This window comes from Hyalella azteca, unplaced genomic scaffold (genome assembly GCF_000764305.2).
Source record: "Hyalella azteca isolate HAZT.00-mixed unplaced genomic scaffold, Hazt_2.0.2 contig4675, whole genome shotgun sequence".
Lineage (NCBI taxonomy): Eukaryota > Metazoa > Arthropoda > Malacostraca > Amphipoda > Hyalellidae > Hyalella > Hyalella azteca.
Window position 1 is genome coordinate 214,805 of NW_025934886.1, and position 16,944 is coordinate 231,748.

The 16,944-nt window shown below is 35.0% G+C and overlaps 2 protein-coding genes across 3 annotated transcripts; both read right to left on the reverse strand.

The window, feature by feature from the left end:
* Positions 1 to 237: 237 nt before the first annotated feature.
* LOC108673813 lies at positions 238 to 8,196 on the reverse strand. Of its 2 annotated transcripts, XM_047880143.1 has the most exons (5): positions 8,177 to 8,196; positions 3,244 to 4,494; positions 2,644 to 2,803; positions 2,134 to 2,397; positions 238 to 1,627 (listed from the first exon to the last, which is right to left on the reverse strand). In XM_047880143.1, the coding sequence occupies exons 2-5, from the start codon at positions 4,326 to 4,328 to the stop codon at positions 1,232 to 1,234; spliced, it is 1,905 nt and encodes a 634-aa protein (XP_047736099.1). In that variant the 5' UTR covers positions 4,329 to 4,494; positions 8,177 to 8,196; the 3' UTR covers positions 238 to 1,231. The 2 variants fall into 2 exon arrangements, with proteins under 2 accessions (XP_047736099.1, XP_018017176.1); XM_018161687.2 differs by lacking the exon at positions 8,177 to 8,196 and having other exon boundaries at positions 2,644 to 2,791; positions 3,244 to 4,496.
* Positions 8,197 to 9,638: 1,442 nt separating this feature from the next.
* LOC108673815 (transmembrane protein 69) lies at positions 9,639 to 15,227 on the reverse strand. Its single transcript, XM_047880131.1, has 3 exons — positions 15,203 to 15,227; positions 14,295 to 14,383; positions 9,639 to 10,920 (listed from the first exon to the last, which is right to left on the reverse strand). Exon 3 carries the CDS (start codon positions 10,894 to 10,896, stop codon positions 10,411 to 10,413), a length of 486 nt encoding a protein of 161 aa, XP_047736087.1. The 5' UTR covers positions 10,897 to 10,920; positions 14,295 to 14,383; positions 15,203 to 15,227; the 3' UTR covers positions 9,639 to 10,410.
* Positions 15,228 to 16,944: the final 1,717 nt, after the last annotated feature.

Sequence of the window (16,944 nt, forward strand, 5' to 3'; positions counted from 1 at the left end):
GGGTTGCCAGATGGCCTAAAAAACGGCCAAGTCCGCGAACAAAAAAGGCCTGTAAATCGATATATTAGTATATTTACAGGTTCCGGTGTGAAAATTCAATTTCTCGTTTTTAGGTGTAACCCTATCAGGAAGTAGTAGCTATCATAAATTTTAGCCGACCAACGCTATTGAAAAAATTAAATCGCGGACTTTTGTCCGGGAAGAAAAGACCGTCTGGCAACCCTGTTTTATAACACTAAAAATGAAATAATAGTTCAAGATGAAGCAATTGGAGTCAACGTGTTAAAGTGCGTCAGGTCACTGTTGAAACACATAACCCGGTTCACATTTAGCCCAAATTTCTATCGTGACTTCATAGAAGCAGGGTACACAAAAGGCGAAAATTATTTTGGATCTAATATGTAAATAGTTTTATACAAAAGTAAGATGTATATATTAAACCTGTTTTATCAGGATTTAAATTTTAAATTTTATTTAAACCTGTTTTTACATTAAATGGAGTTCACTATATACACACAATTCTTTCAACATTTTTTAACTATTTCTAAAATTGGTCAAAGATACAAATTTGTACAGAGTCTAAGCCACAAACGTATTTTCTGGTGAAATATAAGCAATATAAAACCAATTGAAGAAAAATACCAAGAATATTTTTGAATGAACATTATTTAGACTAATTCGAGTATCACGGACGCTCTACTCTTTTTAAATATCTTGTATAAATGCAAGGAATAGGGTAACAGCCACTTCACACGCGACAATTTCGAATGACGTTGACAAATATTAATCGCAGCATCACATTCTCAGTCTGTTTTAAAAGAAGCAATGGCAAGAAAACTTGTTAATCATTATTGGGGCAGGAAGCAAGAGCATCTTCATCAGATGATCTTGCAATTTTTGGAACGCAATTACTCCTAGGATGTTATAATATTGTTTTCACACCAATTGAACGAAAAACCAAATTTAAAGCGTTTTTGTAAGAACGAAAATAATCATAAGAAGAGTAAAGCTGCATTTAAATATACGAGTTCCTCTCATAAAAATAATCGAATAATGAGTTATGGTTGAGGCGCGTATGGCAATGCGTTCAGCTGTGGAATCAACCCATTCCACATGTAATCGATATATTTCACATTGAAAAATTATTATTAACTATATTGCTGCATTTGTACAGAAACTCGTTCGGTCCGACTAGCTTCAGTTTTATTTACATTACTTTTTTCTTTTTGGCTTATTTCATGCAAGGGAAAGGAAACTGTGGTAAAGTATTTTTGACTCCGTTATTAAAATATTCTTTAGATACAATTTTATAAGTTGATCCTAACAGGCGGGTCAGGCTTCTATAAGCCAAACAATGGTCTCTAGTTTTTATAACTTTTTCACTGAATCTCAAAGAGATCCAGCAGTGAGAACCTACACGAATTTGTGGGTCAGCCAATGTAATAAATTTCTGAGAACAACTTGAATCGCACAGTCTGCAATTTTGTTGAGAGTCTGAATCAACTGCGAGTATGTTTGCTGTGGTCAGGTTCTTGTGACAGGTTGTACAGAAAGCTTTATCATCCAACGGGATGCAATCGTATGGAGAAAAAACCGCTTTACATAACTTGCATCGAGTTCGAAGATCCTGCAAAAAAATTAACAAATATTTCCCTTTGCAGTGAAAACCAAATGATGCAGAACATGAATAGCTTGAAACTCACTCGTTGCCAATTATTCTCAGAATTTCAATACTAAATCGTAAAGCTTCGTGTTCACGAACTTTCATAGAAGAACCTTTCTACAAGCATTAGTTTATAAATAGCCATTGAATGAAGTATTATAACTCTATCCCATAGAATAAACCAGTAACGTTGCGAAAATTTGTTCAGTGTAGTTGCTATAAGTGTGTTTTGCAAATACAGATGTGAAAATACTGAAAATTTTTACACTGCGCTGTAACGAAATTTTTTATCAATGTTAAGCACCAACCTACTTTAAAAGCTAAATTCCAGTCTACATAAAAAACTATAACGAATAAGCCACCTGCTGCTAATTAATTTTAACCAACTTCATAATCAAAAACAAAGCGTGCCATACGTATAGATATTACCTAAACTTATCTGCCCCGTAGTTGGTAGGTTTCTTACTCACCTGAGTTACTTTCTTGCACCCTATGGGGATGATCTCTGCCATCTTCATCCATGCGGCCGCACAGCTTTGGGGACTACGCTGGTCGAAGTGCTGGTCCATGCAACCTGCTGCAACGCTTTCACAGCAGAATATGCAAAAGGGCGAAACTCCATATGCTTTCATAGCACAACAATTTAAATGATGAGCCACTTTGTACAGATGTTCACAATAAACTTCAAATTTTTTAGAACATAGTTTGCAAACCAAGGTTGATGCGACTTGTACCTGAAAAACAACCGATCAATTATGACGAATAATAACTCCCCAGTAATGTTATCTACCATCTATTTCTATAAAATCTATAAAAATATATATAAAATTTCATGTTGCAATATTGGGAATGGGGAAAGTGTTGAAATGGAAAAATATATTGCATTAATTGGAAACTGCAAATCACATTTTCACCTTAGTTACGGAATAATACCCAAGCACAAAAACTACCAATACATCAAAATGATTGCGGAACTTTACCTTGAGACCGTCTGAGAATTCTTGCCTCAATTCAAGTCTGCAAACCAATACCTGTTTCAGAATATTATCAACAGATTTTTGGGTAAACTTTCTGAGGGGTAAGAGATGCTGGACGATCGCCGTCATATTACCCACCGTGTATGGTACCCTAGAAGGAGATCTGGTTGAATAATCAATCATGCTTCCATAACATGATGAATGTAATGCAAGTCAGAGATAAGCTATCAATAGAGAGAGCCAAGGTATTATTTATTGATAAACTTATAAATCATCTATGAATTTGATTAAATTATTTGAAATTTATTGGACAGAGATGAGCTCTCAGTTCACCGACTGATGAACACCAGTATAACCAGAAAAAAACTTCAATGAAGTCAACATCAAACTCAGATCATGGGTTTTTACAAATTTCACTAACTGAAAATATTGTAGTCTTCAATTTTAGTAAAGAATATACAATATGATGATACAATATGATATACTTGTAAAAATGTCGAATAATATAGCAAATTAGCATTATAGCAAGTACTACTAAGTATGCATACATGTTAAATATAAAAGACCAAGAGATTTATGTAAATATTTAAGGCAAATACTCACTCAAAATCACAATGTTGACAGATATATTTAGCATCATTATCCAGCAATTTAGCTGGCTCTTCTGCCTTTAGAATTGGAGTTCTTTTATCCATCATCAATGTTGTGATATCTTCTGCAATAGCTTCAGATGGAGTCCTTGAACCGAGCTGTTCCCAAGAACTGAGTGGCAAATAAGAATAATCCCCTGTTTTACAATCCTTCAGATCTTGGTAATCGAATTCCAGGAGTGAAGTATTGTCAGTATTATTGTGTAGGGTGTCATAGGAAAGAGATAATTCTTCATCTGCATCACAATGTGTGATTGGGTCGAATCCAAGAAATGCAGAAGGATGTGGGAGCTCAGCAAACATGTCAAATTCATTGCTTGATTCAAAATCTTGGCAATTGTCCAACAGAGGCGAGATGTATTCTTCATGATACTTAACTCTGTCATGGAATGCTGTGACTGCAGATTGGCTAGAGATCTTCAGGATATCATCAGCACTGTCAGCATTGTCCAACCCATCACACCAATTCCCACAATTGTTAGTTAGAATGTCATCATCTTCTTCGAAACTTGACAATGTCTCCTTGTCAAATTTCTTTGTTTTAAAATTTATTAAACTGCTTTTTTCTCTTAAATCATTTACTTGCAATCCAATTCCTGGTAAAATATTCTTATAAATTTTATCATTTTTCTCAATGTATTCAAGAGCTTGTTTGCACCTTCTGATCACTTTTCTGCTTCTCTTGTCTGACTGCTCATCAGCAAATGTGCTCAGCTCATTCAGAGTTTTTTTGATCTTTAAGACCAAGTCTGATATTGATGTAGCAGTTGATCCTTCAGTGGCTGTTAGAGTTGGATCCACATAATCAGAAGTAATAGAATCTTGTCCAATGGTAGGGACATGATGAGCTGGAGAGTCTTTACCTATGGTAAGAGGACCATCAATAGAAGTGGAATCCACCACTCCAAAAGATTCGTTTTTACTTTCATCTCCTTCCTCTTCCAATACTATTCTCCCACTCAAATCTCCGAAAATTCCAATATCACACAATGAGACATAACAGTCTTTAATTACAATCATGCTGGACTGTTCTTCCATCTCTATTACAGCAGCATCAGGATGCTTTCTTGTCAAGAATATGGGCGAGTCTTGGATATTTATCTTGATTGCAAAAACGCTACATCAGCTAGATTTCTATTAAACTCAAGTTATAGTTCATTGATTCTAGGCATGTTAGTTTTAGTTTGATGTCATAACAGTGATCCTGAAAACAAAAAATGCATGATCAAATTAATAAAAATGTATCATTAAAGGATTTTTTTGTAAGTTCAATAATGAGCAGCAAAATTTCAATTTAATTTGTTATTGATCCAATCAATGTCAACTCAAAACAGAAATTTTAGACATTTACATTGATACTTGTGAGCAATAAATAACACTAGAAATTGGGATAATCTTGGGTCACAATTTGTCTTTGAATGCATGATAGATTTAGAGCATTTCAACCAAAAATAAAATTATTGTGTGATTACCATTACAGCTGGTGTGTGAAGGGTTGAACTTAATACTCAGGCAATATCCACTGCATTAAAGCATCATATTAAATTAAATTGCATAAAGTTTGCTCCAATAAGTAGGATCTGCAAGGCAGTTTTGCCATGCCTGCTTGAAGGATAAGAGAGACTAAGTTCAAGTAAAACTTCATCATAGCAAAGAAATCGTTTATGAATAAACAAAGCCAAATAATTATCCACTCAAGACAGGAATCTATTCCAGTTTGGGAGTGTCCACACATACCAGTGAAATTCACTGTCAATGCGTTAGTGTTTTTAGTGCATTTTCTCATTTATAGAAAAAATGCACTATTGTGCTCGCCATGTCCATCTGTCTGTCTGTCCGTCCATCCGCGACCTCAAGTTTTCATTGACAAGAAAATGCGCTCTCTGTCACTCACTGCAGTGAGTACTGAGTTATATATTTTTCCTTTTTAAGTAATGACTTTAGCTGACAGTCTATACATTCCTTAGGCCAATGATATATTTATTACTTGTTGGGTATGGAAATTATCCAGGTTTATGTAATCCAGGGCATCTGAATTTTGAATGAATGCAAAGGTTTACATAGAATGATCACCATCAGTCAGTGATATGTATATTACTTAGATATTTATTGAAAACAATTGTAACAAACTAACTTTTCATAATAATATATATTTTTCATCAGAGTAGATTAGTGTGTATTTTTGCATATTATTGTTGTATTGTATTGTGTTATTGCATACATATTATTGATTGGTGTATTATATTAGTAATGCTTTAATTAGGAGGATAAGTTACTTTACTCAGTTCTCAGTTTACTACTTTATAATTAATCCTCTATATTTTTTGATGAGGAGTTACCAGTGTTCAGGTATAAGTTCTCAACTTTCCAGCAGCTCTCACTTTCTTTCAGAGCTTGCTTTTAACAAGCATCTCTTATTAAATGTCAATAAATGAGATTTTTCTTGACTTTAAAATATTTTGCATTTAGTTCTTTGGACTCCTACAGTTTTTGCTGATATACACCCTTTTTTATTATTGAATGTAAAACACTCTAATATACCCATTTCACAAAAATTGGCAATACAAAAATACTAGGCCTCTAAATTGTTAGCTTGTCCACATAGACATGACCATTTCAACTTGACTCATTTTTCATTGAACATGTGAAAACCACAATTTATTACTCTCAAAATAAATTCTATTTGATTATAGAAAAATATGTAAAGTTTCAATGATGTTTAATGGCCTTTTTATTTCATTTGAATTTTTCTAATTTCTCCTTGAAAACTCCCATGAATTTGAGATAAAAAAAATTAAAATGTCTGTTAGGGTGGTTTTTCTTCCAAATGTTCTTAAACTACACTTTACCTTGATATACCTACCTTACTGAATACAGTTTTTTATAGTTGCTGAGAGAGCAGGAAATTGGAAAGTTGAAAGAAGAAAAATGTATGGTAGGTGAACTAGCCAATTATTTGCCTATCAAGTTCATCACTTTTGCTGTTTTCACAATTTGCTCACATACATATAGGTCAATACTCGAATTATCCAAGTTTCAGAAAAAAGAATTGAAATGTTAGTAAGGTTAGTCATTAACTACTCAGTGTAGGTGTGGAATAACTTTCTTTTCTTTCAATTAATCATTCAGCTATATATATGCAAATCAAGAGGATAACTTATCATCAAGAAAGTATTGATTGTAGCAAGTATCTGATATATTACAGAACCTTAATGTGGCTCTGATTTTCGTTTAACACAAATGTTATTTTTGTTGAGTATTTCATTAATTTACAGGGTATACTATAATGGAATTTCAAGGATTTCATGGTTGATTTTGAAGTGACTCAAAGAATTAATAATATGAATTTGTATTTGTCAATAAAAATCTTTGTAGCATTTTTGGGACTTGAGGAGAAGTAAGCAAGCTTATTCTGATAACTGACATCATGGAAGGATGTTAACTGCTGTACACTCAACTCATATGCATATAAGTACATGTCAGACACCTGAGTAATATCAACTTGCTCAAAGCCATTCAATTCTAAGCTAATAAAACCTGTTTTGGTTAAATAATGAATGCTACGAATTGAATTTTGATTGCTTAAATGCTGTAATTATGAGAAATATTTACCAAATCTTTTTCCCAATCCCCTATAATTTTGAATATTTTAAATTATATTTGTTACAATCAATCACATTTTTTCCCCTTAAAAACAATATTCAGTGAATAGACAGTAGAAATAATGCATGAAATAACTTCATTTACTCAATTACTGCACCAATGCTCACTTATGCAGTGGTTTATCCAAAGTGGTTTTAACCATCATACATATACACACTTGCAAAAAAAGTATAATAAAAAAAATTATTGACATTCAAATCTACACAATAGTATTATATGGCTGCTTTTTTAAATTGTTATTTCTGACTAGTGTTTCAACTTTCAACAATCAAGGGGTAACTATGTTGGTTTGAAGCTCAATGTTGCAATGTCAAGGATAATGTTGCAAGTTCAAAAATGTAAATTTTGCAAGACATGATTAAAGATTTTCCAATAAGGTTGTCTTAATATCTGTTGTTGCTCTTCCTCGAGTTCATTTTTAAGTAGGATAGTAGACTAGCAAGTATCTTCAAACTATCTTAAAAACAAGCATCATCATACATAAGAAATTTAATAAAATATTGGGCATTTGAGGAAATTAAAAATGAACTGATTCTAAATATTCTATGTTTTGCCAATATGAAATGAAGATTATTCAAAATCGAAAAGCTACAAATTAGCTACTGCAGGTGCAGTAATCATAAATTCAGATCCTGAAGAGGATTGTAAAAAATTTGTGCTCAACTTTAATTCTTACAGCTTTGAAGAAATTGATTGTGGTGACTGGTGAATTTTGAATCTCATAGCTTTATCCTTGGGTTTTACATCTTACAAAAATTTGTGCCATTGAAGCTTCATCAGAAGTGCATCAGCTTTAATTTGAGAAATTTTCAACTCTTCAGCACTTCAGGTTCCTATTACCTACTATTGCTACTAAGAGCCTAAAAACACATGTAATTTCTAATACAATTACACCAAAAGAAACTGCTCGAAATAAGTCGAAATAATTTGTAGGCAATTCATTTATACATGAATATAAGTTATTTAATTATCAACAACAGAATCAACCAGCAGTCAACACAGAAAAAGTTTCATCCTTTCTATCATTTTACCAACTCAGTCTCAGCCTGATTTCTGCAAAGATTTTGTATGTTTGTTGTCGTCAATTGGCAGAACTACTCGTCATCACGATGAACAAGAAATTGAAAAACTCGTGCTAAAGCCAGAATCAAGTTCAACAAAACAACGAACTTAATTAACACAGAGTGAACGTAGAAGAAATGCCGCTTCCGCAACAGACTTACTTCTTGTGCGTGGTTCTAATGGTTCTATCAAAGATATGAGCAGGCGTACCAATTGCAATCGATATGAGTTGGCGCCAAATTCAAATTGTGAACCTTCAACTAACTATTACTTGTAATTCAACTTACTTTGCTACTTAAATAAATAAAAGAGTTTGTCGGGTTGGAGAAAATATAATTTTGTTGCAAATAAACGAAAACTCTTTCCAAAAATATTGAATCATAAACCATACTGTTTAAACCGCAGTTGGCATGTCAGTCTATTTGAAATTTTTTACATTAGGGTATTTTCTTTAATGTATTAAGCTCTGCACACATTGGGGTCAGTGGCTTCGACAATTTGAGCATATCACATCATTCACCGATACCGGGTTGATAGAAAATGTCGAAATTAATATTGGTTACGGGATATTTGACGAAACTGCAGAGACACGCCTAGTTTTGTCCATTTACAAGTTTCCATTTAAGCTAAATGCCAGTTGAATATCAAGACATCATTATCATTACGCTATTCATAAAAATTTTCTGTAGTTGAGTTTTCCATTCTGGAGATTATAACCTTTGTAATTTTATGTAAATCTAAATAACTCCTCCTTCAAAAGAAAATTATTTTTCTCCATTACGTAAACCCGTGACCATATTTACGTCCAATATAAAGCAAATATTATATTATATATATAATAGCGGTTTCATCATTTATTAGGCCTTAGGCCTGTTTCCGATTCTTAACATCGCAGAACTTTCTCAGCTTGTTGGGTCTCGAACTCGCAACTCACTGTTCCACTTCTGATCTGCTTAAACCGCCCGGTCTCCTTGCCGATTCTAATCAGAAACTGGCGCACAGAGCTGGGATCGAACCCGCACCTGTCTGCTCTAATCTTGGTACTTGAACTATAACCACTGGGCCACCCAGTGGTTATATCGAGTGACATTCATTTAGTTTTTAAATACTGTTATCGCCCAGGCTAGTTAATCTATTTCAATAACATTTTTCCACTCGTATGAGCGTAAATCCAACGATGGATCCAGCTATTCATTTCCTTTTCTCCTGTGAATTCTCATCATGTTGTGCTTTGTTGACCGGTCTTTTAGTCATTACATTTTTCGTATGCCATTCATTTTAAATATTAAAAATAACCTCATTGCGTCTGACATATCTGCTCACTATTTCTAAAGTATTTAAATCTCAAATAGAAATTGTCATAACCAAATACAATCAAATTCTGGTCCTTATTAAACAAGGCAATTCAAGAAAAATATTTAATCCTCCTAGTAGCAAGTTTCAGCCAACAGGTGCAATAGCCGCATATTAACTTTCAACTTTCGCACTGCAAGTAACATAGTCCTAAGTTATACTTCCTAACGAATCATAAGATCTAAAACATACATGCCTTAAGCGTGAAGCAAATCACTAAGTTACTCATCAGAAGCAAGCTCGAATGGTTCAGCGAAAATGAAAAGCAAGTTCAGTAGCCGAAATTTTATGTACACAAATAAGTTTCAACAATAAAGGTTAATAAGAATTAGCCTCGTGAAAAACTTTTATGGATAGCATCGCAAGTCTTAGTCATCTTTCAAAACTGAGCAAAATAACACGAATAATTAGTTTCACCTAAAATAAAGCGATCAAAGAAGGAATGGATTATTGAATGTGGATTCACTTACCCCGAAGAAACTCAAACAGACATGAAAAATAATAACTAACAAAAAGCATTTCTCAACTGTACAACACTACTTTTTCAAACATCAGGATCGATCATAAACGACCAGATAAAATGTAGCTGCATCTGTCAACTCTTTCTGAATGATATAAATTGGTATTTAGCCACATAAATATAGCTTGATTAACCTTACACAAAATTGCATAGACTTTTAGTAAACATAAACATAGTCTCAAGGAATCCTTGATAATCAAATCAATCAACATCTAAAGGAAATTAATAAAAATATTGAATATCACAGGTGAAGACAATAACATATAACCACCATAAAGATCTTGTTTCAATAAAGAGATGTCAATACCTACTAGAAGTATTTGCCGAGATAACTGGATTGTGCTTTGAAATACATGCAAAAGAAATTGTTCTATAATCTAAATAACGCCCATCATTTTTTTCCGATACCATGCGCAAACTTTAGAAAATTTTGGGCTAAATGGAATTTGCTACTCCAGACAAATTGAATACCGAACTAAAATTGAACACAAATATACGAAGTGGACTCGAGACTTTCGAAAATTACTGACTTTCTACATTATTTCCTTCAATCTCTAATTCAGTCTTATTTTTTATTTTTTCCAGTAGGATAAATTTACAAGCAAGAACTGAGAATAAGGAGAGCAAAGCACCAACTGTCAGGCAGAAACGAAGTCCCTTGAACCAAACAGGATAGCCCGCCATAGACAAGTCCATGTATCCCGTAATTGCCAACCCCAGCATAACTCCTACATTCGCTACAACAATGCACTCCATATAGTGACCCAAGACTAGACTCCCACATCCCCACAGCTGGGGAACAACGCTGTAACCTAGGTTAGTAATATCAGGATTTTGGGGACTATTGGACGGAACAGTAAACCCCCATCTCACGCCCCCAAGAAAAGAGAGGATAGTGGCTCCATAGAATGTCTGATAAATAGCGATGTCGGGGAGGAAATGTCCGCTGGAGATCATAAGGTACGGCGACGCCGCGAACGGAATCAGGCCTGCCAACCCCAGAACCATAGCAGCAGCCGGAGAAGAGGGCACCTGCATAATGGAAAATATAATATTAGACATTAGCTGATTCATTTGATAGTGGTGGATGAGGAAGTAGAAGTTTATTTACTCAAGTTATCACTTTCACATAGACTTTACCCCACATCACACCAAAGATAATGAAATGAATGTCAACAACAAGGTTAAAGAACTTAATCATAAAAAATTTGTTAAATTATCTCACTTTGATTTCCGAAAATTTGTATTCTGTGAAACAAAAGACATCGCAAATTGATAAATGAAGAAGTGCACATTAAAGATGAAATGTTAATACAAACGGAAGAAAGATAATTCAAGTCTACGGCAAATGGAACCGGTATAAAATAACTATTTTAAAATTAGAAATTAAGCAAACCAAATGTCAGTTTTTTGCATAACTGACATCGAAAAAAATATACCGTACATTCGTGACGTTAATAGACGAATGGTAAATATGTAGTTTTTCATTAAGGGGAGCGTCTACCCTAAAATTGAAAATTTTTACTTTTTCGGTTTTTATACTAATTTTAAAGCTGACATTCTGCCCTATCCAACGGTACCACTGCCATCTCTCTACGTTGATTTATGATTTCACGACATTTCATGGAAGGGGGCGGGTGGGGGAGTTCTTTAAGTAGTTAGATAGGAACTAATTAGCTGCTGAGCTCTTTAAATATAGTGTCTACTTGAGTTGTGCTGCAGTTACGTGTTTTGTCTCATATTAAAGCTGACATTCTGGCCTATCCAATGGTACCACTACCATCTCTGTACGTCGATTTTCACGTACACGACACTTCATGAAAGGGGGGCGAGGGGGGAGTTCTTTCAGTAATTAGATATGAGATAATTCGCTGTCCACCACTACAAATATAGTGTTTTTGTGAGGTCTGACTCAGTGTGCCTCCGGGCTTTGTAGGGAGAGATGCGCATGTAGTTGCTCCCATCATCCTTGAGTGGAATCAAGCTCCAGAAACGTTTAGTTTGGAATATATGCTACATTGAGCGCATATTGTGGTGCGCGCGGCACTTTGTTGCGCTCTCCTCAACATTCACACTTATTGTCACGGAAAACCTATCTCCTCCTAGAGTTTTAAAGCTACAACAATGAGACATATACCATTCAATTTGCAAATAAACTATCTACAAAATGTTCATCCCGGTTTTTCTAGTTTGAATTTTATTCTGCAAAAAGAGGGGGGTGACGGGGGGAAAATCGAAAAATTTCCGAACATTTTGGAAAAATGCCCCACACTTCTACAAAAATTAGAATTTCAAAAAAAGGGGATGAACATTTTGTAGATGAAGACCTCATGCATCGAATGATATGTGTCTCAATGTTGTAGCTTAGAAATCCTAGGATTAGATCCATTTCTACAGTACCCCCTTTTATAGCCGTTTTCTAAGAATTTCACGTTTTCTTTCATTTTTTTCGAAAAATGCACACGAACAAAATGCGAGTTTTTTTCCATTTTACATATAGGTACCAAGTTTCACAGTGATCCGACTGTAAATAGCCGAGATAATTTTTAGGGTAGACGCTCCCCTTAAATTTGCACGGCGACCGCGTCTGACGCGGCTTGGATGACTACACCATCAAGTGAAATGTGACCATGTTAAGATAACGTGGTGAACCAAAATGAAAGCATCTACCTATATCTTGAATCCTATTTTATGATGCAATATAAAAATGCATCAGAAAATGTTTGTCATCTCTGACCTGTTTTTAGAACGGTGCAAGTCTATTCTTCTCAGAGATACAATTCATTGAATTTTGGGCACACAGATGTCGGGCAGTGGTGCGTAAGTGTGGCATGCATGAAGCATGGGTGCGCCAAAGGCCCGCTGGGCCAAAGGACGAATGGGTGGTGACAGCACGGGGTGCGATTGGGATAGAGTGGGATGAAAAAGAGTGGAAAAGAGAAATAAATGAGCGAGTGAAAGACTATGAGCTGAAGGTATGGAAGCAAGGAATGGAGGGAAAGGACTCTCTAAGACTGTATCAGATGAAAGCGATTCCAAAATATGAATGTATGTATGATGGTAGTAGAGGTGGGGACCTTCTGTTTGTGTTAGGGCAGGCGCGCTAGGTGTGAATGGACGTACATACAGGTGGAATGAAAGGAGAGAAGATAAATGTTTTATGTGTGATGGGGATGAGAAGGAAACTGTAGAGCACTTGTTGATAGAATGTGGGGCGTATGAGAGAGAGCGTCAGTCTATGATTGAGGTGATTCTGAATGAGAGAGGTGAGACTAACGAGGTGGAGCATGAGAGAACAAGCGAAGAGTGGATGGCAATAATTACGGGCCTGTCTGAGGGAGCAACTGCGGCTATGTTTGAGAGTGTGAGGAGATAGTTGGAAAATGTGTGGAGGATGAGGGAGAGGAGGAGGATGTTATGAGTGGGGTCTTGAGGAATGGAGGGTTGAGAAAGGGGAGGGTGGGAAGATGTGTGAACGTGCCGAATTGTTTTAGTACGTGGTTTTACTTTTTTGGGATTGTCAAATTTTTATATTTTTTCTTAGGACAGCTGTGAATATGGTATATTTGAACTTTTTTGTTAACATAAGAGTGTGAACTTTTAATTTTTTTATGCTAGTAAAAGTTTTTAGGCAGCGTGTATGACCGATTTAAAGGTCGTGACCGTAGGTCACCACACACCCCAATTCCAATTTCAATTCCATCACGTTCTTGAAACCTGCCAAGATGGCCAATGACCATTCAATCTTTGGATTTCATCTAAAATGGCAAACAAGATCTAATTATCAATTTCTAAAAAAAATAATCAACTAAACCACTCAACTACAAAACTCAAAACCAACACCACTTACTTTATGGCTTGCGTTTTTTAGTGCATTTTCTCTTTATAGAAAAAATGCACTTTTGTGCTCGCCATGTCCGTCTATCTGTCTGTCCGTCCGTGACTTCACGTTTTCGTCAATTTTAAGAAGCAGGCATGCATGTATCAAAGATACGACATCTCTAGCTCTAATGCACTGTACTAATCGCAATGAAAACTGATTTATGCACGAGAAAATGCGCTCTCTGTCACTCACTGCCGTGAGTACCGAGTTATGTTTTTTTTCTTTTTGGCACAGCAACGGACAGATTAGCAACGTGTAGCAAATTTGACACAAGTTCAGTTCGTCAATTGAGCACTAGCAATGCCAACAGCAGGAAAGCGGCATCTCATAAGATAATTCATTGGTGCTTGTATGAAATAAAACTATAAGCCTAGCCCTATTAACAAAAACTGTTGAGTTTACAGTCAGAAACATACTTATTATATGCTTAAAAAAGACAAGTTTATTAGTTAATTGTCCCAGAAAATTAGTATACATATAAATCAAATCAAGCAAAAGTTGAATTGAAAATCCTCTCACTTACCTGCTTTACACTGTCATAGATTTTGATGTTGGACAAAGATCTTTTAGGGCTTGTTGACACTTCTGGGAGGACATCTTTTTCTCCAAGCACTGTAGGACAAAAATATTTTAGAGATTGTAGGCAATTATTAAAAATTATCTGTCTCAATCAGCACAACAACATCGGTTTATTACAACCATAATTGGCAGAATGGACAATATTTTAGCATAATAAACACTGAACTATCATTACCTATTCAATTATATTATAAAATTTAAATAAAACTCCTCTATTGTCAATTCTTGTGGGAATAGAAACTAAAACGGAATTATATCAGGGCTGCCGACATGAAATAACATTCACTTATTGAATGATCAATTACAACATCAGGTCCAAAGCAGGATTCAAATTCTTAATGAACACATTGCATTTCTATGTATATCTAATTTTTTATAAGCACTTCCTTGCAAATCAAGCAAAAATTTCTATGCAGAGGAATTACTAAACATCAACCAGTCTCAAAATTTAAGGTCAGAGTTAACACTAAGTAACCTTACTAGGTCAATTATTTTCAGAATTTCCATTCACCTGCTTTGAAAGAGGTTCCAAGACATCTAGCTTGTTGAGAAAGATTTGTTATTAATTTTGATTTATTTATAATTAAACGAGATAAAAAGCAGGATTGTTTTATACCAAGAGCTAAAAACATTATGGATTTAACAACTAGACCAACCTGTAATCATAAATGTAAGGAAACATGAGAATAATACTATTGATGATAATTCAAGTTAGGCATATGCTTGAAGAAAGAGCTATTTATGCAAATTTTCTTTACATTTGCAATAAGGCAATATATTAAAAAATATGAATGATAAATGATAAAAATATAAATGATAAATGATATAAATGATAAGTTAAATACAGCTTACCTATACCGGTATTTGCAGAATTTGTTCATTTAGTTATCAATAACCTTTGCAATTCAAATTTTAAATTATGATATTTTATTTACGACAAGATTTGCAAACTTCTTGTGATAACATACCATTTACAGGTTCAATAAGTAACCTCATACCACAAATAATGTAGGTGGGTAAGAGATGACAGAAGCATGAGTAGAGAAGGGGAGAGCATTTATTCAACTTTCAAGTCTGAACTACTTGAGTCTAGTGAGATAAGTACCTATGCAATTTTTCTAACAGCAGGACAATTTCTTTGCATTTAAATTCCTGACGGCATGATGTGCTAGGTAAAAGTTTGACGAAAGGCCATAGTAATGGAGCACTGTTTACTGCATGACAATAAGCAGAATTTATGCATAAGCCTATCCAAGGAAAATTTTATGCATTTTCACCATTGATTTCATGAAGTCAAATGAAAAATTTAATTTATCAACAAATACCGTATAAGATTAATTTCCCAAATGAAATGGCATTGTCAACATTAGTGGGTTCATTCATTAACATGCACATGTTCAGCCAAAAAATGTTAACTAGTATTTAATTACTGTCAGTGTAAGAGTAAAGTCAAGCAATATTAGTTAGTTAAGTTTCACACAAAAAATACAACTGTGAAAGTTTTTAGCACATTTTCCCATTTATGGAAAAAATGCACTATTGTGCTTGTCATGTCCATCCGTCAGTCTGTCTGTCCATCCATCCATCCATCCATCCGTGACTTCAAATTTTTGTTGACAAGAAAATGCGCTCTCTGTCCCTCACTGCAGTGAGTACTGAGTTATATTTTTCAAATGTACATGTGAGAGCAAATTGTCGTCTCAGACAAATATTTCTGTATATAAAAATATTTTTTCTGAATGATAACCAGGATGTGGCACTGGGTGGGTATGCAGCCATGCACCACCAAAATTGTGCACCAATCAGTCTTGAAAGGTACCCCAAGCATAGTATTTCTGGATGACCACCAATCAGCCACAGATTACGCCATCTGTCAGTAACCAGCCCATGACATCATCTTGCTTTAAATATTAGGAACTTTACACCACCATATTCTGAAGCAAATAGCTCCAGGTATAATGGTTGTCCACCACTGAACATCAAATCATCACTTCATTCCCTGACTTTAAACTATAGATGATTTGACACACTAGACAGATATGGACTGCTTTGGTACACTCCATACAGGTGCTGTAATTTTTTAGCGTATTAGCATACAATGCTGGGCCATTCTATGTCATGCTACTTTCCTGAAAGCCGATTGATCTAATTCAAGGGATGTGATCTGTCTGGTGGTTTGCCGCTTATAATTTTACAATCCAGAAGTGTTGTAGGCTATGTTCTTGAGAGAAGTGATCATGATAGTCCATTCAAAGCACAGCTGTGGTGGTCTCTGACAGGCATTCCCCACTGGGCTGCTACCAATTCTTGAGTGATTCCTTGGTGCTATACTTCCACTTAGTGTCAGTGGCTATCATGATGTTTTCATGGAGAAATTCCCTGCTATTGTTAGTTCTTGGTTACACAGGGTGTTCACATGGAATGGAATGTGGTGGAATGGAATGTGGTGGAATGGAATGTGGTGGAATGGAATGTGGTGGAATGGAATGTCAGAATGTGGTGTAACCCTAGCCATAAATGCTTGTTGTATTTTGGGTATTAACTATACTTTCCAAAGTTTCCATCTTCTTAGTATTGGCATTTAGGATGATTGT